Source organism: Panthera tigris, chromosome B3 (assembly GCF_018350195.1).
Source record: "Panthera tigris isolate Pti1 chromosome B3, P.tigris_Pti1_mat1.1, whole genome shotgun sequence".
Classification (NCBI taxonomy): Eukaryota; Metazoa; Chordata; class Mammalia; order Carnivora; family Felidae; genus Panthera; species Panthera tigris.
The window spans coordinates 9,901,381-9,927,104 of record NC_056665.1 but is presented as its reverse complement, the minus strand read 5'-3'; the positions used below and the strand labels follow the sequence as shown (position 1 = coordinate 9,927,104).

General features: G+C 46.8%; 1 protein-coding gene across 8 annotated transcripts in view; it reads left to right on the top strand.

The window, feature by feature from the left end:
• The window catches only part of AKAP13 (A-kinase anchoring protein 13), a 335,984-nt gene that overhangs the window by 173,121 nt on the left and 137,139 nt on the right, over positions 1 to 25,724 (top strand). For all 8 annotated transcript variants that reach the window (XM_042988121.1, XM_042988120.1, XM_042988117.1 and 5 more), the window contains 3 exons: positions 134 to 332; positions 2,930 to 6,008; positions 10,210 to 10,343. In XM_042988121.1, the coding sequence (XP_042844055.1) occupies positions 134 to 332; positions 2,930 to 6,008; positions 10,210 to 10,343 (3,412 nt within the window). The remainder of the gene's footprint in view (positions 1 to 133; positions 333 to 2,929; positions 6,009 to 10,209; positions 10,344 to 25,724) is intronic.

Sequence of the window (25,724 nt, the reverse complement as noted above, 5' to 3'; positions counted from 1 at the left end):
GAATCCCTGGGGAAGTGCCCAAACCAGACTTCTGCTGCAGGTCCCCCAGAGCAGCCGGGTAAGAGCAGAGGGCTGGTGCTGAGCCGCCGGGAGCAGAACGTACGTGTGTTAACCAGCAGTTGCCTGTTTCCAGGGAGAACGCCAGAGAACCAGACTCCTGGAGCCGTCTATCCTATGAGATACCTTACGGAGACTGTTCTGTGAGGCACCATCGAGAGCTGGACGTCTATACGTTAACCTCTGAGTCCGAAGCGCATCATGAACCCCCGTTTCCTGGAGACCATTGCACTGGACACATATTTAAACTTAGGAACATCCAACAGCAGCTAATGGTAAGGAAGAAAATGTCCATTTTCAGGCTTTTGTGCCCTCACTCTTTCCCCCAGTGAACCTTGCTATAATTGGAGCCTAAAAATGCTGTCCTCGCAGATTGTGAAACCCCTTAGGGCAGTTTTAGTGGTGTTGGATGTTACACTTACAGATAGGGGGCGGCAGCAGGGGGCCGCGGGCAGTTTTCTTTCTTTTTTTTTGCCATGTTTTTGAAATAATGAAAGATACATGTACACATTGCAGATGCAGAAACATACGCAACAACTAGAACTCCGTTTTCCTGGCATCAAGGGAAATTCGTCTGTTTATAAATTTGTCAGTTTAGCTTTATAAAACTGAGCAAAACAGTTCCTGAGATGGTTGCTATACTCAGAAATAAAGCCTCACAACTGGTCCAGTGAGCGATGATAATGTTACTATATTTAAATTGATAGTTGGATGGTAAAAAGATCACTAAAAAAATAAAGATTTTATAATCCACTCAAGCCTTCAAGATAAAGTTGTTGCCAGACGTAAAAACATTACAGACTCCCTGGTAGCATTTATTATGCATAATATAAACGTCATATGGGTACATGTCTCTTGGCCATAACATCTGAAGGCTAAGTTTACATAATTTTTCCACCCAGTTTATTTCAGAGCTGATTTGATTTGGAGAAAGCTTGACAGTAATTTCATTTAAGGTCGTCTAGGGTCAACTCAGTACCGGAGGCCTCTTTGGGAGCAGACATTATTTTTGAGGTCAGCAGGCCAAGACACCCCACAGCAGGGCTGTGTGATGGGCCTGCCTTTCCCTTTCTGAATCGTGCACGCCCAGAACAGGCATCATTTTGTTTTGCTCTGAACGGACTGCTGAGTCCGATTTTCCTTTAGAGCTCTTGTTACTGGGTGAATGACGGTCCACTTGAAAATCTCAGCTTGCAGGTGCCAAAGTTACTGTCTCGTATGGGAATGCCTGACAGGAAACTATGAGAAATGAAAACTCGGAGAGGATACATGCTGTTAGGAGCTTTTAAAGTTGTTTGCGAAACACCACTTGTTTCTGGAACGTTCACCCTTTATTAAATGTAATGACTTGCTTTCATAATTTTTAGGGGACGGTTACATTCTCAGCAACAGTGGAAGCAAATTAATTTGAACACTCTAAGCAGCATAGCGCAAAAGCTTTTACTGAAAATCCACTTTTTGCTGGGGGCAGGGGGGGAGTACTCTCTTACTAGAAAGACTTTAGTGAGCATACCACATATTACACTTTCACGTGGAAATTTCTACAATAGGCCCGGTTAGTAGACAGGACTAGTGTGATGTAGGAGAACTGTTAAGTGCTTACTGAGAGAGTAAATGAACTAGAGAGGGCACAGTAGATCTGTGTGAGACCATTGCAGTAGGTCAGACAGTGGGGAAGAGCGAAGCCAGATGTCTTACAAATAGTTTCTATGTGTTGAACAAATACTAGTATTGTAAGAATTCCTGAAACCTTGGTATAAAAGGCAAACCAACCCCAAAGATGAGCTGTGTTTTTCTCCATTTTTCCTAAGCCTTGTCTAAAAGTACATTTGAATTTTGCATGCTTATAACCTTAAATTAACTCTAGGCTTTATTTATTTTTTCCAACATTGTATTGTAAATCTGTATTTCAGATTTCACTGTGGTCTTCATAGTTCACATTTATGTAACAGCTTGGCATCTGCCATCAGGTTGAACGACTGTGATTTTTTTTTTTTTTAACCATTCCCGTATAGTTGGTTATATCTGTTTGTGTTTTTTAAAATACTGCAAAGTTGCAAAATGTAATTTTGAGATGACCTACAATATCATCAAGCCACAGTACTTTCTAAGAACAATCAAGAATTTGGTATTATGGGGAACCTGGGTGGTTCAGTCAGTTGAACATTAGACTTCAGCTCAGGTCACGATCTCATGGTTCATGAGTTTGAGCCCCGCATTGGGCTGTCTGCACAGAGCCTGCTTCAGATCCTCAGTCCCCTTCTCTTTACCCCTCACCCTGCGCATGAGCATGCGTGCACGCTGTCAAAAATAAACATGGAAAAAAGTTTTTTAAAGAATTGGGTATTATTAGTTTGATATGTTCTTGTTTAATGTTTGGTACTAGATAACAGAGGAACTGCTTTTTTTTTTTTTTTAAAGTAAAAGAATATCCTCTATTTACTTAAAAAAAATTTTTTTTATTTTGAGAGTGGCGAGGGGGCAGAGAGAGGTGGAGACGGAATTTTTGGGCTCCACACTGAACGTGGTCGTGGAGCCTGATCTCAAAAACCGTGAGATCGTGACCTGAGTCGAAATCAAGAGTCAGACACTTTTTGCACTGAGCCACCCAGGCGCCCCTCTCCCATCAACCTTTCCAGAATGAGTTCATAAAACTTAGGAAATAGTCATCTTGTATGTTCTTGGCCATTTTTATCTTTCCAGTGGATATGCAGCTACAAGAGAAAATGTGTTTGTATCTATTTAGATCAGCTTACCATGTGATCATAGGGCTGGAAAGGCAATGAGCGGTCTCCGGCAGGAGTTTTGCGTATAGGTGTCAGTGCCCTCTTCCCAGGGACCGTTCTTAAAAGTGTCTTTCATTTCCTCCTAGAAAACAAACCTTAAGCAGATGGACAATCCCATGCCCTTAATGGTGACAGCACAGGATCCTTCAGGTGTGCCCGCTGCCCAGGATACAGACAGCCAGCGTCTCTGCTGTGCATCAGCCCCCAGGGACGGCCAGCAGCGCCCTCTTCCCGAAGACACCGCAAGCTCTCCGTGCTGCCCAGGGAGCACTGCCGGGGGGATTGCAAGTTCCTGCGATTTGTCAGGTGTGGCTAAGGAGGAGCACACAGACTGTTCCTGCGGGAGGAGAACTGCAGGCGTGGAGAGAAAAGGGGAAGAGGTGGAGGCAGCACGTGCTGCGGACTGCGGAGCCGCATCTGGGCCCAGCCACTGCCTGCAGAGTGTGCCTGATTGTGGAGGAAACGGCGCAGGGGGCGTCCCCTGCTGTGGACTCAGAAACGGAGAAACTGGAACAGAATCTGCCGCACTGGCCGCGGACCAGGAGTCTCCAGGCGCTGGAGACCACGTCCCGCAGGGAGACGTGGCCATGCAGCCGGGCACCGCTGCCATTCGACATCTGTCTGGAGGGGAGCTTGCAGTCGGCATCCCAGCGACTGCTGGGGACCCAAAATGTGATCTCGGGAACACAGACACCCCCACCCAGAAGAACGTGCTCGAAGCTGGGGGGAGCACGGACGAAGAGGTTGCCAGCTCTGGTGTCAGCACGGCTGGAGCCTGTGATGGTAGAGGCCCGAGGAAGCCTGCAGGTGAAGCCGGCGCTCCTCACGGCGTCCCTGCCACTGCTTCCCTGGAGGCTTCCAGACCTGTCGAGTGTTCACCTGCAGGCAGTAACGGAGAAGCCTCCACCGTCAAAACTGCAGAGACTGAAACTTCGCCAGGTTGTGAGGGGGGCGCTGGGGTTCCACCAAATCCGAGCCCCCCGGTACTGGCAGCTGCAGCGGAAGACACGCCTGCCAATGGGTTTGAGCCCTGTGCTCCCTTGGCAGGCACAAGTGTGCCAGCATCGCCCTCTGGCCTAACTTTGCCTGGGCCCCAAAAAGACACGGCAGACCAGGAGGCAGAAACGGATTCACCGCCCATCCAAAGCCCAAACAGCGAATCACCCCTCTGTCCCCCCGCTGGAGGTGGCAAGCCGTGTGCTGTCTCCACGCGGCAGCAGGACATGGTGACTTCTGGTGGTGTGTTGACCGCAGAACGCTGTGATGACATAGTTACCCGGCCTGAAAGCAGCCCCCCAGGACTGCCCCCCACGCAGCATCCACCCCCTGCCGCCTGCCGTGAAGGTCCACGGGCTAGCCCGGCCGCCCCCGGCCCCGTGCGAGATACCCAGGAACATGTGGCATTTTGTCGTCTTGAAGTTTCGGATATGAAGGGCCAAGGAGAAGGTTTGAAATTAGAGACCAATTCAACAGATACGCTCGGGGTGCGTCCGCACGCTGCTGCCCTCGGAGCCGAGAAGGAGCTGGTGCCGGCCCAGGCAGTGACATCAGACAGGGCTTTTTCTCTGGCAGGCGGTTCAGGCAGTGAATCAGTAACCAAAGATGACGCGCTTTCTCTTGTCCCCTCCCAGAAAGAAAAGGGAACAGCAGCTCCTGGCCTGCACACGGCTCCAGACGGTAGAGATGGCCTGGGCGGAGATGCGAACGAGCCCCTAGAAGACGGCGCCGCAGGCCTGCCCGTGCCCTCCGCCGCTCTCCAGCTTCAGCCCAGCATGGGCAATACCAGTCCCACGGCACTTGGCGACGAACGAGGGGGACCCTGCCTCGCAGCAGCCCCCGAAGTTCCGAATCTCGAGGGCGGCGGGGACTCTTCTCTGCTGCCTGCGGGGAAGGCCACCGTGGCCTCCAGTTCCATTTTGACTGAAGAAGGGAAAAATCTGGTGCTTCCAGAAAGCTCTGAAGCTCAGGGACAGGGTGGCAGGGATAAAGCAGTGACTTGTTCCCCTGTTAAGGAAGACACGCTTTCCTTGGGAACGTTTCAGGAAGAGCGGAGAACACCACCTCCCGGACAGGAGGCGCAGGAACTCCGTGGAGAGCCCGGCTCCGCTGGCTGTGCCGAGGACAGAGCCCTGGAGCACGGCAACACGCTGGACACGCCCTCGGCCTGCCTTGATGCAGAAACTCGGCAAAACAAGGAAGTGGCCCCACCAGTCTCGCCACCGACTGAAGGTGGGGCTGCACAGAGCCTGGTGCCGCCGGGAGCCGGGCTGGCTGCAGCCCCACGCCAGGAAGCCCTGGGTGCAGAGCAGGGCAGCTCGGCTCCCTCGCCAGGGCTCTTACCAGATGGGGCTGAGGTGCAGCCTTGCAGTCGAGCTTTTGCTCTGGATGCTGGAGTGCAAAACCTTAACTCCCAGGGAATAAACCCTGCTTGTGAGGTGAACGGAAAGGCGGCGTTGGATGTCGCCGTGGCTAACGCTTTACCGGGCACCGTTGGGGCCAGGAGACAGGCCGCATCACACAACACACGAGACCTCCCGCTTCCAAAAGCCTCTTTGAGCCAGGAGGAGAATATGATCCTGGGGTCGCCAGGAGCTTTACCAGACAGAGGAGTGACTGACCCACAGGGCGCTGCGACTCCAGAGTTGCTCCCTCTCGGTTGGAAGGAAGCGGACCACGGCAGCAGCTTGGGCAGCTCCGGGGAGGCACCGGTGGACACCCAGGCACATCACATCCTACGGCAGCCTGTTGCCACAGAGGCCCCCCTGGAGGCCGGGCTCCCACGCACTGGTGACCAGGCCCCAGGCGGGGAAAGGAGCGCTCCCCCTCTGCCCTGTGCTGCGCATCTGCCCGACAGCGCCGACTCCATCGAGGAGGCCGCGAGTCGCATTGTGGAGGCCGTCCTAGATCAAGTCAAGGCCTCGGGAGCACTCCTCACTGGGCGGGGGACCAGTCACATGTCACTGTCCAGTCCTCCAGAGTCAGGCCCGGTGACCGAGCGGCCAGTGAGTGCTTCTGCAGGGAACGTGATCGCTTTTGTGCCTGGGCAGACCCCACAAACGGGCGGTGTTCGTGAAGAAGCCCCTGGCAACCTCGCAGGGTGTTCGGCTGAAAGCGGGGAGCTGGAGAAGATGAATCTGCCTGCTGACGGACCTGAGCCGGCAACAGGTAAGCAGAGCAGAATACAAAAGTCCCAGCTTGTGGAACAGATTCCCTGAAGAGTCTCTGAGACGTGCTGGCAGAAAGTGGGCGTCTCTGTGGTTTTAGAAGCGTCTTTCATTCATTGGGTACATTGCCAGGTTCACAGCAACCGCCCCCCCCGCCCCCCCCCACCCCCTCCCGCCCCCTCCCGCCCCTGCCCGCCGTCAGGACAGGCACGTCAGCACGGGGTTGGACAGATTTTGCTTCCTGTATTGCAGACTCCTGGCTTGTTTGATTAAGCCTGTCACACCAGGGCAGTGGGAGTTTTGTTCACCGAGAAAATTGTCTAGCGTGCAGGTGCTTTGCAACGATAAAGGAATTTAGCAGATGTTTTTATCCATGTGGCTTAGTCCTTTTCTCTAGAACTGTGAAAAAGCAGTGCTGCAAAAACATGTTTTGCTTACAAGCCCGGAGCACTTTTCTTCCCCTGTCGTCCTGGTCCGTGTCCTGAGCAAATAGAGTCAGGGTGGTTTCGTGAAACAGCTCTAAGTGTCGTTCTGTGCGCGTGACCCCACGTCCAAAATGGTGGCATTAGGTCATTGGGGAGGGGTGGGGGAGGGGAGCGGAGAGAACGCCCTCCCTTTCCTGCCCGCGGAGCCGACTTCCAGCTCCATTGCCTCTTGCTCTCGGGCAGCAGTCTGGGAGTGCAGGCCCCCGCGCAGCGCAGGGCATGGGATGCAGGATGTCCGCCCGAGTGCGCTGAGCCGCCGTCACAGGGCACACGTCGTGTCTGCTTATCTGGGTGAAGCAGCTGTTCCGAGCAGATTGCTCGCACAGCAGCCTGTCCCATCTGTGGGTAACCATGTCCAGAGAGAGCAGACAGAAACCGCTGTTGCTCAGTGGAAATAAATGACGTGAATAAAACTTCTTGGGGGTTGAGGCTGAAGCCGAAACCAGAGTCCAACGTGGTGCAGCCGTTAAAGGTCAGTTCGATTCGCACTTTGATGCCACCACCTGTTTCCAGGTGTGGACCGAGGACCCACCTCCATGCTCGCCCCCAGGCTGCAGAGGTAAGAAGGAGTCTGATTTCTTTTTGTGGTTTGTTTTTGCTGTTTTTTCCAATTTTTGAAAATCGGGTCAAGTGTGGTAGGTGTTAAGAGGGTGGGGGTGGGGTGTGTAGAGAAACAAACAGACACAACGAGGTTGCTTAGGAAAGAGAGTAACCTCAACCCCGTGGGCATTCTCCCCGATGAGGGGTCTTTAACCATTTATAATCTTTTCTCCCCCCGTGGAAGGCTTTAAGAAACCCGAAGTAGTGTGTTTTTGGTGAGGTGAGGTTTTTAGTTCTATTCATGTTTTGGATTGTCAGTGATAGAAATTTGTTGGCCGCTGGCTCAGAGTTTAAATGAAAAGGTCTCTAATTTTTAAAATAAGATACAACAACAAGTCTATTTTGGGGGCCCTGGCAGGTTGACATTTCAGAAGAATAGGGAGTGGCTGTAAGCTGATGCCGGGCTGTGTTCTCTTCATTCGGGCGCTATGTCTTTGGCCACACGGGCTGGAATTATTTGTTTTTCTGGCTCAGCAGTCAGAATTTAACCCAAGCAACTGCAAATTATGTGAAGTTTGTGTCTGTAACACCCAGAGAGAAGAGGTAGAAACCAGGGGAAATTTCAGACTTTGATTTTCGGTGGTACGTAGCAGTGGTATAGACGCTAAGAGATGATTTTTAAGATTTTGAGGTTTCAGGAAGGAAAATGAGCTGAAGTTTCAGCAGTGTGTCTGCGTTTAGAGTTGGTTGTTATGTGTGGGCGAGTTGCTTGTTCTGCTCCCAGGAGGAGTCCTATGTGTTCAAGGCTCATGATCTAATATTGCAGAGTAGCCGGTCATGAAGAAGTAAGTGCTTTCTTTGGGGGCGGGCGGGGAATGCCAGGATCAGGGAAAGTCCCTGGTCACATTGCCCTGGAGACAAAGCACCTGAGTGTGATCTCAGCCAAAGGGTATTTTCTGGGAAGTTTACATTCCTGGATTTACACATACTCTTTTATGAGTGAAGAGACTTCGGTTCAACTGTTGATTTGGAACAAGCCACATGGCTTTGGCCTCTGTTTTTATATGCTGCTGCAGATAAAGCCAAATAGAAATTAAGATGAGAAAACACGAAAGTTTTGGTTAGAGACAGGGGATGTGGCCCCTCACCCGAGTGCATTGATCACAGTGGTTTGGGAAGTTAGTTGTACTTGACTGAGCCAGGCCAGGCCTGTAGAAATTCCCAGCACCCCTGTGTCTCAGTAATCACTGTTCACCGTTGTGATTGGTCGCTGCTTGCCAAGGTCCATATTTTTGCTAGACGGGTATAGGATAGTAAGGTTGTGTCAAAAATTATACCCCCCAAATAAATAAAAGTCATCAACCACCAGAAGAAAAAATGACTACTTACTTAGAAATGTTTTGATTAGGGAGTCCTTCTTGAGGGGATTGCCTACTCCAATTCTTTTCACTTTATTTACATTTTCTCAAATGTAAGGTAGAGTTTGATTCTTTGGGCCAGGAAACTTGTTTTTGCCCACTTTTAAATTGCTAGTAAGATCGTATAATTATAAACGGGGGCAAAGGAAGAAGAATTTATAAATGTTCATTAATAGGAATGTCACATTCCTAAATCTGAAGTAGATCTTTGGGCACGTCATAATGTGTATTAGAATAAAATCTTAGTAGAATTTATTCTTTGGTGAAAGAAACTCTTCTGCCCTTTGATGTAGGGAACATTTTTTTTTTTTTCCGCCGAAGCAGTTGCATGACTAGATGAAAACCAGCCACAGAAAAATTTCCACATGAAATTGAGGTGATAGTTCTATTTTTATCTGTATTGTCAAGGTGAATTTTTACCCTTCACTTAACAATGTCAAAGCATGAATTTGCCTCAGACGTTCATTTTATCACTTCCTTCCTGTATTTGCTTGACCATGTGGTGGTCAGGTAACAAAAACCATGACAGCTTGGTCTGGTGAGCATAATTCTAAAGAAAACGTATAAAACCATTTTCTTTAAAAAAAGGAATTCCAGGGCTCCTGGAGGCTCGGGTGGTTGAGCGCCTGACTCCTGGTTTCAGCTCAGGTCATGGGCCCCGCGTCAGGCTCCGTGCTGAGCATGGAGCCTGCTTGGGATTCTCTCTCTGTCCCTCTCTCCCCCTCTCCCTCACACTCTCAAAAATAAAATAAAATTTGGGGCGCCTGGGTGGCTCAGTCGGTTGGGTGTCCGACTTCAGCTCAGGTCACGATCACGCGGTCTGTGAGTTCGAGCCCCACGTCGGGCTCTGGGCTGATGGCTCAGAGCCTGGAGCCTGCTTCCGATTCTATGTCTCCCTCTCTCTCTCTGCCCCTCCCCCGTTCATGCTCTGTCTCTCTCTGTCTCAAAAATAAATAAACGTTAAAAAAAAATTTTTTTTTTAAATAAATAAAATAAAATTAAAAAGGAAAAAAAAAAAAAGGAATTCGTTGGGGCACTCTGGCTGGTTTAGTGGAGCATGCAACTCTTGATCTCAGTGTCATGAGTTCAAGCCCCACGTTGGGTGTAGAGATTACTTAAAAATAAAAATCTTAAAAAAAAAAAAAAGGTGGCGGGGAGAGAGAATTCCTTGTTTATGATTATGTTTTGGTTTAGGGAGAAATAAAATTAAAACAAAATGTGATTTGCCAGAACACTTCAGTCTTGTCCCTTGCAGTGATGGATAGATGAGAGTGTGCAAGTATGTTTTTAAAGAAAGTCAGACCCTTCTTAAGGGCTTTATCTCATTCCCAGCAGGTCTTTCCTCTTTGTGCTGTGCAAACATAAACATCTCTGGTCTCTTTGGTGATCAAGATGGACTACCTGGCTGTAGCTATTAATCTGTTTCCTTGAAGCTTGTGAATGTCCTTTTCCACATGCAGTCAGTACATACTCGAGATCTGTGAGGAAAAGCCCATAGTGAAAATCGAAGTTGAGTAGACGTCGAACTGGATGTCGCCTTAGCTGCAAACCCCTACAGAGGACAGGGGAAAACCGAACAACCCTGTGATAAAGGACTAGCTCAGCACGGGGTCCGAAATGACACCAGCTCCACTTGAATACTTCCCTGTGTAACGCAAAAGCAAACAAAACACGTGAAGCCTGCAGCGAGTTGTGTAAACAGTAAGACAACGGGGTTTGATTTTTCAGATGCGCTTTGTAACCCCCTTCTTCTCTTCAGAAATGCCAGACCTGAAAGCTGCCGACGAAGTGGATTTTCGGAGTAATGGGAGGACGGGCGTGGCCTCTGCAGAGGTGGCCGTGGGAGATGTGGCCACCACAGCAGAGATGAAACCAGGCCTAAAGACCCAGGCGGTAAGTGGCATTAAGTCTGTGTAAGCACAAAATGTGTTTAGCTTTGTCTGTTGTGTCTGATTTATAGCCTTTTGTTTGTTTGGGCAACGTTTGTATTTTTTTAAACAACGGTATTTCCCCCTTTTCTCTTGTTCCATCACGTATAAATGTGGGTGTGTTGCTGCAGTTCAGCTTTCGTAGACCGTGGGCGCCGCACCGCGTAGCTGTGGGGAGTGGGCCCTTCTCCGTGGGTCCCTTGGCGATGGTAACGGACAAGATTTTCCCTGAGCACAGGACTTTGGCTTCTCATCACGTTGAACATGTCACAAAATGAGAATTCCCACAGAACGGGCTCTCATAACCCTTCTTAAACCCGATTCTTCTTTCTTGGTACAGAAAACTGAGAGCAAAAATGAGATTTTAACTTCCAGTTCTCTAGTAGCTGTCTAAAATGTGTAGCAGGTCATTTTTAGCGACCAAAAAAATAAATCGGTTCAGTAGTTTTTTTCATAGCAGCTTCATTGAGTTATAATTCCCGTACCATAAAATCCACCCGCACAGGTACACGGCTTCGTCGTTTTCAGTATGTTTCAGAGCCGTGCAGCGGTGACCACGGTCCGCGGTAGCGGCCCAGCACCACCAGCCCGTCCCGCCCCACCCTCCGGGGGTCCCTCATCTCCCGCCTGTTGCTGTGCGTCTGCCCATTCTAGAACCTCACGTACGTGGAATAACATGGAACGCTGAGCTCTTTGACAGCTGGCTTCTCTGACTCAGCTTCCTGTTTCAAGGTTGAACCGTGTTGTAACATCGATTAGTATTTTGTTTCTTCTCATTGCCAACTCCCACTCCATCCTCTGGATGTTCCACATCTTGTGCTTGTCTCCACTTCTCGGCTGTCGTGGATGATACTGCCGGGAACATTTGTGTACGAGTTTGTGTGGATGTATGTTTTTATGTGCCCAGTAGTGGATTTGCTGCATCACTGGTAATTCGATGTTTAATATTCAGTGAGTGTTCAGAAATGTTTTTCTTCAGGGTCTTGAGCTTCTTTCTGTTTTTGTTTAAAGCTATTAACTTAAAACGAGGGAACAAACTTGTTGAGAGAAACTGCGCTCTAAACCTTAGAGTCCCTACTGGTTAATTAATTTTTTTGTAATGTTTGTTTATTTTTTGAGAGAGAGAGAGAAAGAGCACGAGTGGTGGAGGGGCAGAGAGAGAGGGAGACACAGAATCTGAAGCAGGCCCCGGGCTGTGAGGTGTCTGCACAGATCCCGACGTGGGGCTTGAACTCACTGACCGAGATCATGACCTGAGCCACGTTACTGGACTAAATCATATTTCCCCTGAGAAAATCCATCATCTTTGTCTAGACGTGACAGTCCCCGTCTCTGCTCTTCACAGAGGTCTAAGTGGTGTTTTTCCTTAGAGTTACCCCAGCAGGTAAACAGCACACTGTACCCTCCCAGACTATTTCAAGTGTATGAGCCGTGATAAACAAGCTTCATTTTATTGGAGTACAGGGGTAGGGAGGTGCGGACTGTTCTAGCCCACTCCCTTTTACAGATAATATTCGTGACTAATGCCTGGGCGGCTGCTTGTAGAGCAGGCATTATTCAGACCGATGCTGCTCTTGTCCCTAGGGAAAGAAGAGAGAACACACCCTGCATGGGTACACGTGTGTCTTTGTTTCCAGAAGCCCCTAAAACAGGGAAGGAACAAACTCACATCCTTGAATTCAAATGCCCGTCTCTCGGTCTTCCGTGTTAACACAGTAGTGACGACCGTCATGGAAGACAGCTTGCCGCTCGCCCACACTCTGCCCTCCCGTGTGGCTGGCTCTGTCCTCGTTGTATCTTGTCTGTTAGAAAGGAGGAAACAAAATGTTCCTTTTTTTTTTTTTTTTAACTTCCTCCTCCCGTCCTTCTCGCCTCCCGTCCTTCTCGCCTCCCGTCCTTCTCGCCTCCCGTCCTTCTCGCCTCCCGTCCTTCTCGCCTCCCGTCCTTCTCGCCTCCCGTCCTTCTCGCCTCCCGTCCTTCTCGCCTCCCGTCCTTCTCGCCTCCCGTCCTTCTCGCCTCTATCGTTTCTCGTTTATCCTCTGGTTTTAAGAGTTGAGAGAGAGCATACTCCTCTGGTTGGTCAGCATGTCTCATTTTCCAGTATAAGAGACTAAGGACCTCAGAGAGGTCTCATGCCCAGCCCAAGGTCGGACCCAGCCAGAATAAGAGCAAGGAGTGTGATTTCCAACCCAGGACCTCGACAGCAGGGTGGCCTCCCAGCTGACTGTCCCAGGCTCTACTTCCAGCAGCTTCCGAGGGGCATCCGTAGGTCAGAAGCATGTAATGTGTGTGTTGCTTGGGAACACCTCGGCCTCGTGTGCCGTCTGCCTCCACTGTGTACAGTTGGAGAAAGCGTATGTTAACGGATCTTCAGGTCTGGAAGGTTTTCAGGTCGAGTAAGTGTGTTCCGAGCAGTGTGGGAATGAGGTGACATCTGACCGCTTGGCTCTCTTCCCTGTTGCTCTGCAGCGCAGGCCCTGTTTGCTGTGACTTGGTAGGACAGAGTGTGAACACACACTTCAGTTTTGCCTGTGTCTCCTTTTCTCTTTTTTTCTGCCATTTAACTCTTCATATACTACGTTCACTGTGTAGGTTTTCAGTGAGTCAGGAGGGAAGTCCACAAGGGTTTTTGTTGTTTTTTTTTTTAAAAAAAGATCGTATTTTTAGGCTCTCGGGGTCAGGCAGTGTCACGGTAGTCAACTTTGCTGTTTTAGTGTTATGTAAACAAGAGTGTGACTGTGTTCCAATAAAACTTGATATATAGACTTCCCATAATGTCCGGGTCATGAAGTACTTCTTTCTGAGGAATTTTTGTTGATCATTTAAAAATGTAAAGCCGACTCCTAAGATTTTTCGTGGGCTAAACAAAAACAGGCAGTGGGCCCCTGGCCTGAAGAGTATTTGTACACCAGTGGATGAATAGAAGGAGAAAGCAAGTCTACTTGTTTTATTTTCCACACTGTTTTTTTCTTTTTTTTTTTTTTTCTTTTTTTGTGGTGGAAACTCTTGTTATCAGACTGCATGTTGGGAGGCAGGGAGTTCCAGTACTCGGTCTCTCCTGAAGTAGCTTTTTGACTTCGTGTCTCCAGAGCTTGGCTTCCTTACCTCTCTATCTTCTGGCCTTACCCTGTGGACTCTGTGTTTGTGGTCTGCAAAGGGTTACTTCTCACCCCGAAAGAGTGAACTTGAGATTGAACAGGGTGGGGTGGCATTAGTTTAATATTATTTAATCCCATCCCTTCTGACGCATGCCCAGTCTGCGTGTTGGCCTTGGGAATGGGCCAGTCGTTGCCTCACTGAATTACCGTTTCACTGAATCATCCTCTTCCAGTTGTAAAAGAATTTATGTATCCAAAGCTCGGCTACTGTCTTGAATGCTTAGAACGGTGGTATATTTACTGCAGTTTTCTAGTAAATGTACATAAAGAATCCATTTTTAAGTTCTTCTAGGGATCTTCCTGTTTTGTAACTTTCTCTAAGCACATGACTGTCAGCACATAGGGGCCTCTGTCGGTGACACTACCGAATATTTAAAGAATTTTTCGTTCCTAAACTGGCTTGACCATCGTGCTGTGAACAAACCCTTACTTTCGAGGCCAGTAATGCTTAAAATCACCATTTATAAAAGAATTCATCGCTATCAAGTTGGATGCTTCTCTTCTCGGAGGAACCACAGGTATGTGCCAGATGCTGCTGGTTTCTCACTAAGATAGATGGTCCCAAGAGATACTTCTTTACTGGGTTGAAAATCGTTCACAGCTTAGGGACCAAGTCATTTGCTTACATGTACTGTTCCCACCAGTCACTTTATCGGCATTTTGTGGTTGTGATTTGTTATGAAATATTGTCAAAGCTTTAATACTAGTCACAATTCAGTACTCCAGGTTAACTCCTCTTATATACATTACTGGTTTCAAGGTTCTCAGGTGACCTTTTGTTGCCTTCTTTATTCCCCGCTCACTGAGTTAATAAATGTTAAGCACTTAGAACAGGGCCTGGCCCACAGAAAGTACAGCTTGGCATTATTATTATTAATTAGTTTCACCACTTCAGATTCCAGTATGCTCTTATTTAAGTAATCATTGGCATATGGTGGCTCCTAAAACAACGAAGACTCCATTTCTGTTTTGTGATTAGTGTTCTGAAACGCTTCAGAAAGAGCTTCAGACATCAGTTTGAGTTGGGAGATGTGGAGCTTGTTGTAGCTCTGAGACCCTCAGAATTTGAATGGACCTTAAAGATTATCCAAAGTCCAACATATTTGCTTTATAGGAGAAGATGGTTTCAGGACGGTTAAGTGACTTGCCTTATTTCACAACTAGTTAACTTTGTAAGTGTCACTAGAACCTTCTATGTTAATAATGTTTCTACTATTCTGTGGTTTCCAAAAGAGTCAAACTGAGGTTATATACTTTTCAGGAGTCCAGTTCACCTGGGTGGACTTTTGCCTTCTAAACAAGTACCCCCCCCCCCCCCCCCCGAATGGTGCTCGCATTTGCCAAGCCTCTAAAACCATCACATTATACTACTGGGTCTTCAGTGATGGTTGGAGAAATTCCTTTGGCCATTTTAGGACCTAAGCTGAGTCACTTTAAAATAAATCTCCTGTTCTTGTTACAGTCTGTTAGCTGCAGCTAAGTATCACTAACATAGTGTTTGTCCAAAGAGTTGGCTGTTGGTGCAGAAATTACTAAGATTTTCCAAGACCTGCCTTTTATTTCCTAAAGAATGATATGACTAGGTATAGAGATAACATTGAATACCTAAGTGCAGAATGGGAAGCCTTCTGGGACCATTCTCTTTGAGAATCTGCTCTGTGGTGGTCAGGATAGAATTCTGACTACTGCTCCCTGGCCCTGTGCCACAGACCGGCACATCTTGTAGGAATCTCTGCCCTTCAGTATGCGGCCAGGTTCATTAGGAAGGAACTTCTTTCCCTGGGGTGTCTGTTCATTGAGGTATCTCTGTAATAATTCATTTTCCAAACGCTCATTGCATAAGCTTATTAGCCATTTGGAACAGTTAATTCATCAGGCCAATATATCTTGTCAGCATGCCCATGGTCCTAGCAGCCAAACACTCCAGAACAAATATGGTCAAGTGCAACTATAAAAACCCATATGTTGGGTATTAGGTTACTGGGAAAGTCTACTCTTCATTTAACACACGGGCCCCAATCAAGAAAGCAGTTTATATCAGAACCATCCTCCCATTTTTAATAACAGCACAGTGAAATATCACATTAACTGCATTTCCATTCTTAATTATTTTTACGACAATATTGATATTTGTTCAGGATTGTGGTTAAGGGCAATGTTGGATGGTTTCTGGTTAGAATCTTCTTGAATTCTCTATTTCTGCTATTTTTAATGGAACACAATGTTTTCTTTCTCTTGTCTCAAGGGGGCGAGCTTGCATTTCCATCTCTAGTCCAGGAGTCTGGTTAAAAGCTTTTGCTTCATGTGGCTGGCTGGTCACAGCCTTCGTGCTCAGCCGCCGTAGGAAAATATGGCAGCTCTCAGGCCGTTTGCTAACTAACTGGACAAGCCATAACACTGACGCTCAAGACGGCGTACACACCCTACCCTCTTATTTAAGTTTTCAATTTCAAGAAAGGTCCTTTTAATGGTGTCTCTGCTATCATATTTACATATATAGTTTTGTGGTATATCACCTAGGGAAAGGCAAACTGGCCTCTTTACGAGACGCCAATAAGTCTTCTGTGCATGTATTTGGCATTTAAGAGAGCCAGGCCCCCTAATTATCCCTTTTGGGTCTGGCGCTAGAGCTGGCCCCAACCACAGGAAAACTTGCTCCTCAGCTTTTTCATACAAATTTTTTGGAGATCTTCTTTCTCCGTGTCTCCTCTGAAATGGAGCGTTTCCAGGAAATTCTGCAAATACTCTTCTGGAGTAGATAGTTGCCAAAAAGAAGTGCCTCGAAGAACCACAGGTTCAGGTTGTAAAGTCAGAAGTTGAAAAAATATAACCTCAGTATAAAAATATCTGTAGGTGATATGTGTAAGGGTGTAACGTAATGATCCCACTGTAGGTTTTGAAGGGACCTTGAGCAAGTTCTTTAATTTATCTGGCCTATTTTCTCCCTTGTTGTAATCGTTAGGAACTCTCTGAAGTTTCTTCCAGCTCTTAATTCTTGACCAGTTGGTCAGATGTTGGGATGTAAATCTAATGTGTTGGACCAAAAGGACAATCACAGGGACTTTTTTTTTTTTGTTAATTGAAATATAGTTGACATGCAATGTTACTTTAGTTTCAGGTGTACAACACAGTGAGCAGACAACTCTGTGTGTTGGACCGTATGAGGGAATTTTTTGAAATCACATTTTATTTGATAGCCAGATTCTTAACTATTCACTTTCTCCTTAAATGGTTTTCAAGATGTTTTGCTCTGGAGCCTTATATTAATAATCTAATTTTTTCCCCTCACAGAACTGCTTAAACATAGATCATACATATATTTTGAAGGAGGTATGTGTGCCTTTTAATCTTCTGTTGAGACAAAAGAACCAAATCTGATTCCTATCACTCTGTTGGCCCGTTTCTTACACTCCTCATCCCACTCTTGTTCATTCTTATCTCATTATTTTGACAGTCAAGGATAGTAGCCAAGCATAATGGAAAGTTTATGGAGCCAGATAAACCAAAGTTTTAATCCCAGTTCTGCAACTTGATCTGCCGCTTTGATCTGCTTGTTTAGAGGCTCAGATCCCTCATCTATAAATTTGGGATGATGATGCCCACTTTAAGAATTATTTGTACTAACTAGGGTTAGTTTAGTGTGTAGCGTGTGATAGGCATTTTATATGTAGTAGATGTAATTCTAATCCCATTTTATACTAAGAATTATCAGACCCACTCTTAACACTGTGGATGAATGACTTTAGATAGGTGTTGGTTAAAATGGTCTTGGAAGAAATGACTAATTCTGTCAGGCCATGATGGTAAATTATCATGCCACCTGGTGTTCATGTGACGCGGGGGGGGGGGGGGAGCCCTAATTTATTCAGTACTTGATTCAGCACACGTTCACTGAACTCTGTGGTAGGCCTTAGAGACGCTAACATGAAAACAGGTCAGCCTGCACCCAGAGACCCCTCTTCCAGGGGAAGAGACACTACTCTGCATCTCATTTACTGGTTTGCTAAGTGTTAGAGTTAAACATAGAATTGCTTGTGGATAGATATCTTTCAGTGAGCTAGATGATAGATTCTGTCCAGGCTGCTGTGTGCACCCTGGGGGAAGGGAAGTTTCTAAAGAATTGTGTGCTGTTTTTACAGGGTTTACCTCAAGTGGCTTTCCAGGTTTCATTTTTAAAAGCTGATTGTGAGGGGCGCCTGGGTGGTGGCTCAGTTGGTTGGGTGGCTGACTTCAGCTTAGATCATGATCTCATGGTCTGTGGGTTCAGGCCCCACATTGGGCTCTGTGCTGACAGCTCAGAGCCTGGAGCCTGCTTCGGATTCTGTGTCTCCCTCTCTCTCTCTGCCCCTCCCCTGCTTGCTCTCTGTCTCTCTTAAAAATAATAAACATTAAAAAAAATTTTTTTTAAGCTCATTGTGAGAGTGAAGATACATACATACTGTCAGAAACACAAACTTGGCTGTACCTATTATTTCTTTAAAAAATTTTTTTAATGTCTGTTTATGTTCAAGAGAGACAGAGTGCAGGCAGGGGAGGGGCAGAGAGAGAGGGAGACACAGGCTCTGAGCCGTTAGCACAAAGCCCAACACGGAGCTCAAACCCACGGACTATAAGATCATGACCTGAGCCAAAATCAGATGCTTAACCGACTGAGCCACCCAGGTGCCCTGTACCCATGATTTGTACCAGTAGACTTGGAAGGGCCACCATGAGGTTGCCTTAGAAAAATACTGTATTGCTTTTGATCCTAAGTTCTGTGTTCGGTTTACTGACATAAACATGGCTTTATGGCTGCTTGTTTTTGCCTCTCAAAAAAGGAAACTTTCTTAGTGGAAAAACTAACGAATGTCATTTGATTTGTGAAGAAAGGCCTAACGTCCTCAGGGATCTACATGACTGGGAAAGACACAGATTTCTCATATTAGGTTTTGATTATGTATTTTAAGAAGGTGCCTGGTGAGGTCTTACCCTGGCTGGCCACCATAAGAGTAAAGGGACACACTGTATTTGGACTTGTTTACTTTATCCAAGAAAGGTTTCAGAAGTACTGATTTCTATTTCTGACGGCTCAATTTGGGGATATAGCCTATGGCTTTGATTTCATTCATTTAGCAAACATTAAATGAACGCCTTCCCCTTTCAAGGTATTGAATCAAGTATCTAGGGAATTTTTTGGAAGTTAAATACTGTCTCTGCTTCTGATTTCTTTAAATAGAGCAGGCTTGCACAGACGTAATCACGATACGTGAATACAGTATGTGAGATCTGCCATAGGAACCATTAATGTGCTTTGGGTGTTCACAGAGAAGTGACTTCTTGAGAAGTGCTTGTGTGACATATAGTGGGGTTTCCTTGGTAATAACCATGATGTAACACATGTGGTGTAAATATTCATTGGAAAGAATAGGGATAGATTGAGGGAGCCTTTGATGTGCTTTCCAGCCTTAAACAGCCAGTTCTGTTTGCTTTCGCTATGTACTTGGCCCTTAGAGCATAGAATTGCCCAAGAATTGCCAGAAACGCCCCAATTTGCAAGGTAACTGTGACCTGGCAGTACTCCAGGTTAAAAAAAGTCCCATTAGGAAACTGAGAAAAGTAACATTTATCAAGTATGAAGAACAGAAGTGTTTGGTAGTATGTGAACCATATGGGAATTTAAAAGAGTGGTACCTTTGTGTAAATATTTCCATTCAACCAGTGTCAGTCTGTATTTTTTCCCTCCTTGCCTCTTTCATTTTATGCAGTGACCCAGGCATTTTGCTTCCCATCTGAGAGCCACCCCCCCCCCCCCAAAGCCCTGTCACTGCTTGTGGATCTAGAGGGTCATTGTGACATGGTCTTAAGTGTTCCCCCAGTGTCATGTAGGTAGTCTTCCGAGAAAGCGTTGACCATGCCTTCCATGGCGCTCAGATGAGCATATTCAGAATATCCTGAATTGAAGCCTCACTCAGAAGTCAGAGTGAGTGAGAATATTTATTATGTGGATCATTACCTGTAGCCGGCATTCTATCCTGACTGGGTCATCAGGGTCATCAAGAGTGACCTATATTTAAGAGTTTTGAAAGCCTGCTCCCTCTGGGGTTGGAGTTTGGGGTTGAACTGAGGCAGAGGCATAAAACCGATTTTTTTGTGTGTATGGTTCTTGGATTTCTGTTGAAGATAGTTGCAGAAGATGGTTTCTGAAAGTATTTGAACAAACAGGAGGAATCATTGGAATAAATGTATAGCTTCCCAATGTGGATGCCATGGAAAGTATTTGGACGTATGAATTGGACTTTGAGCTTTCATTTACTTGAGATGTGTACCCATAACATTCGTGTGTGTTTCTTTTACCACATCGAATATGAGCTACCTTGTGAGCTGCATAGCATCTGGGAAACTTTTGCTTAACCCCTTCCTGGAGACAGTAAAAAAAAAAAAAAAAAAAAAGGAAGGGGAGATAATTAGTAAAAAAAAAAAAAAAAAAGTGAATTATTCTATTATTTGGAATATTTTTGAAGACAGATAAATCACTAGGAAAATGTACTTGGGATGTTGTCCTCCCCGCCCCCCCCCCCCCCCCACACACACACCTTGGTTTGTTTGTAGAAATACAGAGCCAGGAAATCGTAAGATTTATAATGGAGCCAGTTAAAGGTCTCTTCTCTTTGCAGTCCAGATTCTCTAACTACAGGAATCCAGAATCTTCCAGAAATAATTGTTCTCATTATAGAATACTTAGTGTAGGGAGGAATTATCATCTCTGTCATGCAGTCTGTACCCTTTAATTTGCAATGAGGGAACTTGAGCCTAGAGCACTCCCGGGCCTGCCGTTGTCTGCTGGTTAGGGCCAGGGCTCGGCCTGAGGATCCAGAACCCTGGAGTCGGTCTTGTGATGGCCCAGCCTCTCCTCCTTGCCCACCTCTGCCTCAGATATCGTCAGCTTGTGTCACTGCAGTCAGTTCCTCCGTGTCACACCAAAAGCCCAGGCCCCATGTGCACCTCTCCTGTGTTCCTGCTGACTCCCAGGCCCATGCTCACTCTGCTGTGGAAACCCCGTGCACAGCGACGCCTTTACTGATCAGTGACCCTCTTCTGTCTCACTGAGTCGCGTTTGCCCCACCCTTACACCAGGAGAAATTACCGCAGGGCACACGTGATTCGTGTGCTGTGACTGACAGGCTGTGTGCACCTGCTGCACTGAGGGGCCCCGTAGCATCCCCTCAGCAGACTGCCATCCCCTGTCGATTGTTGGGTGTGTGTGGCTGGGCCTCGTGCGGGTCATGAGGTAGGGTGAGCGAGACAGGTCTGGACATCCTGCCTCCTTGCTGCCTTCTTTCCAGAGCGTGGCATCCTTGCTGCCTTCTCCTTTCTAGAGTGTGGCCTCTTTATACGTTCTGTATGCCTGTCCTGGGTTAGCTTCCCTGAAAACCATCCCCTACCGAGGGGGGAGGCCTTCAGTTCCAAATGAGCCCACATGAGTCATTTAGGAGTTGAGTTTGTTTAATGACGTTTTCTGGCAATCCCACAGGAGATGGGTGACTTGGAAAAGGAGGAAGTTTATGCCTGCCGCACCCTTTGCTAGGGATACATCCCGGTCCCTGGAGAAAGGATCCCCTTTCCAGTGCCCTTCAGCTCTCTTGTTTCTATGGAAATCATAACTTCTGGAACATGTGCTTGTGCTCTGTTTTGTTTCTGACATCATCAGTTTATTTCGTTGCCATTTTTCCCCATTATTTTGCCACCAGAAATCCTATCGTACTCCTCATTTTCCCCATTGAATCATCTACAAGCTAAGTTTTTTTTATGCCGGGGGCCTGGGGACAGAGTGGGTTGGCATCGGGCCTCTCCCTGCTGTGCCGGGCTAGTGGCAGAGACGGCAGACGAAGAGCCAGTGGCCCCACCTCAGCTTTACATCCTCATGAGGTTGGAGCAGGGCCTAGACCAGTCTGGAGGCGAGAGCGACAGGGAGCGCTGAGGCCCACGTGCTGTGTGATCTCTGCTTCGTGGGCAGCAGGGCCTTCATTCTACGAGGCTCGGGAGATTTTCCTCTCATTCCAGGCCTGTGAGGCCAGGGACGATGGGAAGCCACAGACTGGCTTGTCAGCAGGGAAGCACGGAGAGTGCATGTGCGAGCACGTGCGCGTGCACACACACACACGCACCAGTTCCTTGCTGTAAACATTTGTAACAAAGATTCCATCATGAATTATGCCATTAGAATGTAGTCCTTTCCTACAAGAGTTACTGTTCTGCATTTCCAAAACTAAATTGAGGCTGTAATTTGCAGACTTCTGTTTGTGTGCTGAACCTTGTCGTGGAAACGGGGGTGGGGGGCGTGATGGGCAAAATGAGTAAGATCCACCCCCATCCCACAAGAAGCTCGTTGGGAGAGATGAAGGAGTGAAGCGGGAGCAGACACCTGGGTCCTGGGAACTCCAAGAAGGGGTAGTCTGTTGTGTAGGTCTGTCCACACCAGAGAAGAGTGATCTATTGTGTAGGCCTGTCTACACCAGAGGCCCCTCTGCTGTTCACTTTTGGTGGCGTTAAGTGGCCCCCTGCTGTTATGTTTCACCCCCGGGGATTTTCCCCTGTTGACAGCGTTGCTGGCCTTTAAGTAGGGAGCCAGCCTTTTCACCCCAGTTCCAGAAAGTGATGCATGTGTCTCGATTGTTGGCCACAGAACAGTTCCTGTCCCTGTCTCCACCACACACACAGCACAATAGACTGTGTTCCTTCTTAGGAGTCATTAGGTTCCCTAATGGGATGATCTCAAGGAGGAAAATAGAGCTCTGGCCCTCCTCCCTCATTAGTGCTGAGACCTGGTGCTGTGTCTGCTTCACATCAAACTCAGTGGGTTGTTTTCCTCCGTGTCTGAGACTGTTCTTTCCTCCTTGAGTCAGGAAAAGGGCTTAAATCCTGGCTTCCCCATTAAAAGGAGTAGTTGCCAGCTGTGAGAAGAGGTATTTCCAGACTGGCATAGAATGTAACGTGGACAGTGCTCTGAGGTTTGCTTTTGAAGTCAAAGGGTGTGACCTGTAGGCCTTGGGAAGAGCTGTCGCTCGCATAGGCCGCCCCCACCCCCCACCTCACAGGCTTCTGCGAAGCCAGTGAAGGTTCTTTTCAGAATGCTGGACAGTGGTGAGTACAGGTGATTGACCTCTGCCGCTTAGTGTCGTGATTACGGTGTCTCCCTACCCGTTCACTCTGGCTTTAGCCTCCTACGTGGAGCTGCTGCCGTATTAGCTGTCCCTGGAGGAGGAGGGGGTTGGCAAGCCCGTTGGTGCTTGGTAATGCCAGGCTTTCTTTACCCTTCTCTTGTATTCCTGATGAAGACCTCTGCTGCCAGATGTCTGCTTCTTGGCCTGGTTCTCCGGCTTCACAAAACAAACACAAACAACAAAATAATGCAAGCCCTTTTCAGAATATGATCTCTGAATCAGTCTTGTTAGTTTTCAGAAGGCCTCGACACTCCCTCTGTGGGTCAGCTAATGCTGCCATTGGTTAGTGGATAAACATGAAGGTGCCTCGAAATTGGCTGATGTGACACTGAGATACCACCTCACAGAGTGAGGTCAGAGTAGCTAAAATGAACAAATCAGGAAACTACAGATGCTGGCGAGGACATGGAGAAACGGGAACCCTCCTGCACTGTTGGTGGGAATGCAAACTGGTGCAGCTGCTCTGGAGAACAGTGTGGAGTTTCCTCAAAAAAATTAAGAATAGACCTACCCTATGACCCAGCAATAGCACTGCTAGGAATTTACCCAAGGGATACAGGCGTGCTGATGCATAGGGACACTTGTACCCCGACATTTACAGCAGCACTTTCAACAATAGCCAAATTATGGAAAGAGCCTAAATGTCCATCAACTGATGAATGGATAAAGAAGATGTGGTTTTATATACACAATGGAATAGTACTTGGCAATGAGAAAGAATGAAATCCTGCCATTTGCAGCAACATGGATGGAACTGGAGGGTATTATGCTGGGTGAAATAAGTCCGTCAGAGAAAGACAGATACCTTATGTTTTCACTCATGTGGATCTTGAGAAACTTAACAGAAGACCATGGGGGAAGGGAAGGGGAAAAAATAGTTGCAAACAGAGAGGGAGAGACTCTTAAATATAGAGAACAAACCCGAGGGTAGATGTGGAGGGTGCAGCAGAGAGGGGAAATGGGTGATGGGCATTGAGGAGGACACTTGTTGGGATGAGCACTGGGTGTTGTATGTAAGCGATGAATCACAGGACTCTACTCCCAAAAACCAAGAGCATACCTGACACACTGTATGTTAGCCAATTTGACAATAAATTATATTAAAAAATAAAAAAAATTTAAATAATAAAATAAAATAAATTAGCTGATGTGAGAAGTTGCCGGGATCCTTCTTCCTCAAGGCTAGTCAGTGGGAACTTGCGGCAGGAAGGAGGGGGTCGGGGGTAGCAGAAAGGAAAGGGAAGGTGAAGGAGAGCCTCACGTGGGGGTTGGGGAAACATCAGTCTCCTGACAGCAAATACAACTGTCCGAGCTCTACAGGCTGGAAACGGGGCCACAGCTGTCTGATGCTTGTAGCAGTTGTTCCTGTAACTTCTTGTAATTGATCAGCCCAGCATAGAGTGGGGGAGGTGGGGATATAAAATGAGATTTTAATAAGAGAAGAGGAAAAAAAAAGGCTTAGCTTAGCTGACTCTTCTTCCTCTGAAAAGGATTTTGTCACATAACCAACTAATTTAGTCTAATGAAGGGAGATAATTGTACGAATCTATGAGTCAGTAAAAAGTGGGAATTGTCCAAGATTTTTAAAAGCAAGGCTCTTTTAGACGTGCACAGTTACAGGAAATTTCAGCAGCTGCTCTAAGTATGGGCGCTTCGGGCCATCTTGAATGTAAGAGACAGGACTTTAAATATCAGCATCTGTTTCCACAAAACAAATGTTCCTTTAGGGAGTTCTTTCTAATAAACAAATAGTAATTAAAACATGTCAAATGGTCACACTGCATGTCATCCATCTATTTTACATTTTAACAAGGTGACCTTTCCAAAGGAATATCTAACCCCCCCCCCCACCACAAAACAAAACAAAACAAAACAAAAAACAACAACCCTGTATATTCTGATGAGCAAAGAGAGTAGCTGAACTGAGAGACAGGTCAGCTTTGGCAGAGTGAGAAAATTGTGTGAAGTCTTCTACCACGTTTTTAACTTCCATTCCCTAAAATTATGGCTCGTGGTTCCTCACATCACTTGCCCCAGCACAGAAGACCACCTCATAATTAGGTTAGAACATTTCCTCTCCGTGAAACCTTTGACAAGTGCATCTTTTTGGAATGGGACAGTTTTCAGTAGCTGGAGGGAAAGCCTTAAGTGTGGTAGCTCTGATTTGGAAATCTCTGCTCTACTAGATCTCTAAACCATCTGTGCATCCGGCTGGCTTCTGAAACCCCGGGCACAATTTGTCTTCCCGGTGACATCTCAGGATTACGATGGCATCTTTGACTGTTAGGTGATAAAGATGTACATCAGCGGGCACTAGTCATGCTACTCATACACGAACTGGTGTTAAGGAGTTACTTATGTCGGTTTACCTGTTGGTCATTTGCCCCTGGTCTCTCAAAAGTGGAAGGAGACCTATTCAGCCATATGGTCACCGAGGAAGTGCCTTCCCACTAAACCTCTTTGCACATAGATCATAAAGAACTTTATTCACCCTTCAGAAAACCATCTTTGCCTTTCATTCCTGCTGTAGTTACTCTTAATTCATGAGCTGCATTCAAAATATTATTGTTTGGCTTTCATACGGTCTCTTTAACTAGAAAGCTTTCATCCCAGATTCACACCCCACCCCCACCCCAGGCCCCATTTTTTTCCTGTCAAATTTAACCTGTGGCATCAGACTCTGATTTAGAGGGTTCACGTCCTCCTCCTCGCTCACCTGGATTCACTGGTTTCCTTACCACTAACTTCTTTCTACCTTATAAACCCAACAGTTCTTGAACTTTTGGGTCTCAAGGCTCTGTTACACTTTTAAACATGATTAGGAACTCCAAATACCTTTTGTTTACATGGGTTTTACCTACAAGTATTTGCCCCCATTAGAAATTAAAACTGAGACATTTAAAAAGTATTAATTCATTTATAATAGTAACAAATCACTACTTGTTCATTTGAAGAGCATATTTATGGAAAACAGCTTTTCAAAACAAA